This window comes from Onychostruthus taczanowskii, unplaced genomic scaffold (genome assembly GCF_017590055.1).
Source record: "Onychostruthus taczanowskii isolate IOZ18803 unplaced genomic scaffold, ASM1759005v1 scaffold1099, whole genome shotgun sequence".
NCBI classification, from domain to species: Eukaryota; Metazoa; Chordata; class Aves; order Passeriformes; family Passeridae; genus Onychostruthus; species Onychostruthus taczanowskii.
Window position 1 is genome coordinate 1 of NW_024497619.1, and position 1,838 is coordinate 1,838.

At 55.8% G+C, this 1,838-nt stretch overlaps 1 protein-coding gene across 1 annotated transcript in view; it reads left to right on the forward strand.

The window, feature by feature from the left end:
• Positions 1-579: 579 nt before the first annotated feature.
• LOC121344085 (ribosome biogenesis protein NOP53-like) overlaps positions 580-1,838 on the forward strand; it is a gene marked incomplete at its 3' end in the record, with an annotated part of 4,107 nt that continues 2,848 nt past the window's right edge. Inside the window, exons 1-2 of the mRNA XM_041419776.1 lie at positions 580-683; positions 1,610-1,765. Coding sequence (XP_041275710.1) covers positions 615-683; positions 1,610-1,765 — 225 coding nt within the window. The remainder of the gene's footprint in view (positions 684-1,609; positions 1,766-1,838) is intronic.

Here is a 1,838-nt window from a genome sequence, read left to right on the forward strand (position 1 = left end):
GGGTCCGAGGGGGTTTTTGGGGTGGTTGTGGAGTCGTTTTTGGGGTCATAGAAGGATTTTGGGGTGGTTTTTGGGCGGTTTTGGAGATATTTTTTGGGGTGGTTTTGGGAGAGTTTTTGGGGTAGTTTTGTGGTGCTTTTGGGGTCTCATAAAGGTTTTTGGGGTGGTTTTTGGGGTGGTTTTGGGGCAGTTTTTGGGGTAGTTTAGGAGTAGTTTTTGGGTGGTTTTTTGGAGTCTCAAAGATTTTTGGGGTGATTTTAAGGTGATTTTGGGGCAGTTTTGGGGGTGTTTTTGGAGTCTCGGAAGGATTTTTGGGGCAGTTTTTGGGACGGTTTTGGGGCAGTTTTTGGGGTGTTTTGGGGTCTCGGAGGGATTTTTGGGGTGTGTTTTGGGATGGTTTTGGGGCAGTTTTTGGGGTGGTTTTGGGGCGGTTTTTGGGACGGTTTTGGGGTGGTTTTTGGGACGGTTTTGGGGTGTTTTTGGGGTCTCAGAAGGATTTTTGGGGCAGTTTTTGGGATGGTTTTGGGACAGTTTTTGGGGTGTTTTTGGGGTCTCAGAGGGATTTTTGGGGTGCCCCTTTGCAGGATCTGCTGCTGCGGGCGCTGGAGGTGGAGATGAGGAGGAGGAGGGAGGAGGAGAAGGTGGAGAGGAGGCTGAAGGTCACCGAGGAGCCGCCCTCGCAGGTGGGACAGCCCCAAATTGGGGGTCTGGGCCCCCAAATTTGGGATCGAGCTCTGGAATTTGGGGTCTGTCTTTGGAATTTGCAGTCTGACCCCAGAATTTGGGGTCTGGGCCCCCAAATTTGGGATCGAGCTCTGGAATTTGGGGTCTGTCTTTGGAATTTGCAGTCTGACCCCAGAATTTGGGGTCTGGGCCCCCAAATTTGGGATCGAGCTCTGGAATTTGGGGTCTGTCTTTGGAATTTGCAGTCTGACCCCAGAATTTGGGGTCTGGGCCCCCAAATTTGGGATCGAGCTCTGGAATTTGGGGTCTGTCTTTGGAATTTGCAGTCTGACCCCAGAATTTGGGGTCTGGGCCCCCAAATTTGGGATCTGACCCTGGAACTTAGAATCTGAGCTCTGGAATTTGGGGTCTGAGCCCCTGAATTTGGGGTCTGAGCCCCGAATTTGGGGTCTGAGCCCACACTGGGGGTCTGAGCCCCAGAATTTGGGGTCTGACCCCAGAGTTTTGGGGTCTCAGCTCTGGGATTTGGGGTCCGAGCCCAGAGCTCGGGGTCTGAGCCCCGAATTTGGGGTCTGAGCCCACACTGGGGGTCTGAGCCCCAGAATTTGGGGTCTGACCCCAGAGTTTTGGGGTCTCAGCTCTGGGATTTGGGGTCCGAGCCCAGAGCTCGGGGTCTGAGCCCCGAATTTGGGGTCTGACCCCAGAGTTTGGAGTCTCAGCTCTGGGATTTGGGGTCTGAGCCCCGAATTTGGGGTCTGAGCCCCAGAATTTGGGGTCTAGCCCCAGAATTTGGGGTCTGAGCCCCTGAATTTGGGGTCTGACCCCCGAATTTGGGGTCTGAGCCCACACTGGGGGTCTGAGCCCCAGAATTTGGGGTCTGAAGCCCAAATTCGGGCTGTGACCCCCTGACCCCGCGGGTCCCCAGGAGGCCGTGCTGCGGGAGCAGCTGCAGGGGCTGCTGGAGGAGGACGAGGACGAGGAGGAGGAGGAGGATGAAGAGCGGGAACCGCCCCGGAAACGGGAACAGCCCGAGAGGAAAACCGAGAAACAGCGGCGGAAGGAGAAGGAGATGAGGGAGAAGGTGAGGGGGGGTGGGGTGGGATTGGGATTGGGATTGAGGGGAGTGGGGTCGGGATTGGGGTTGGGATTGGGAG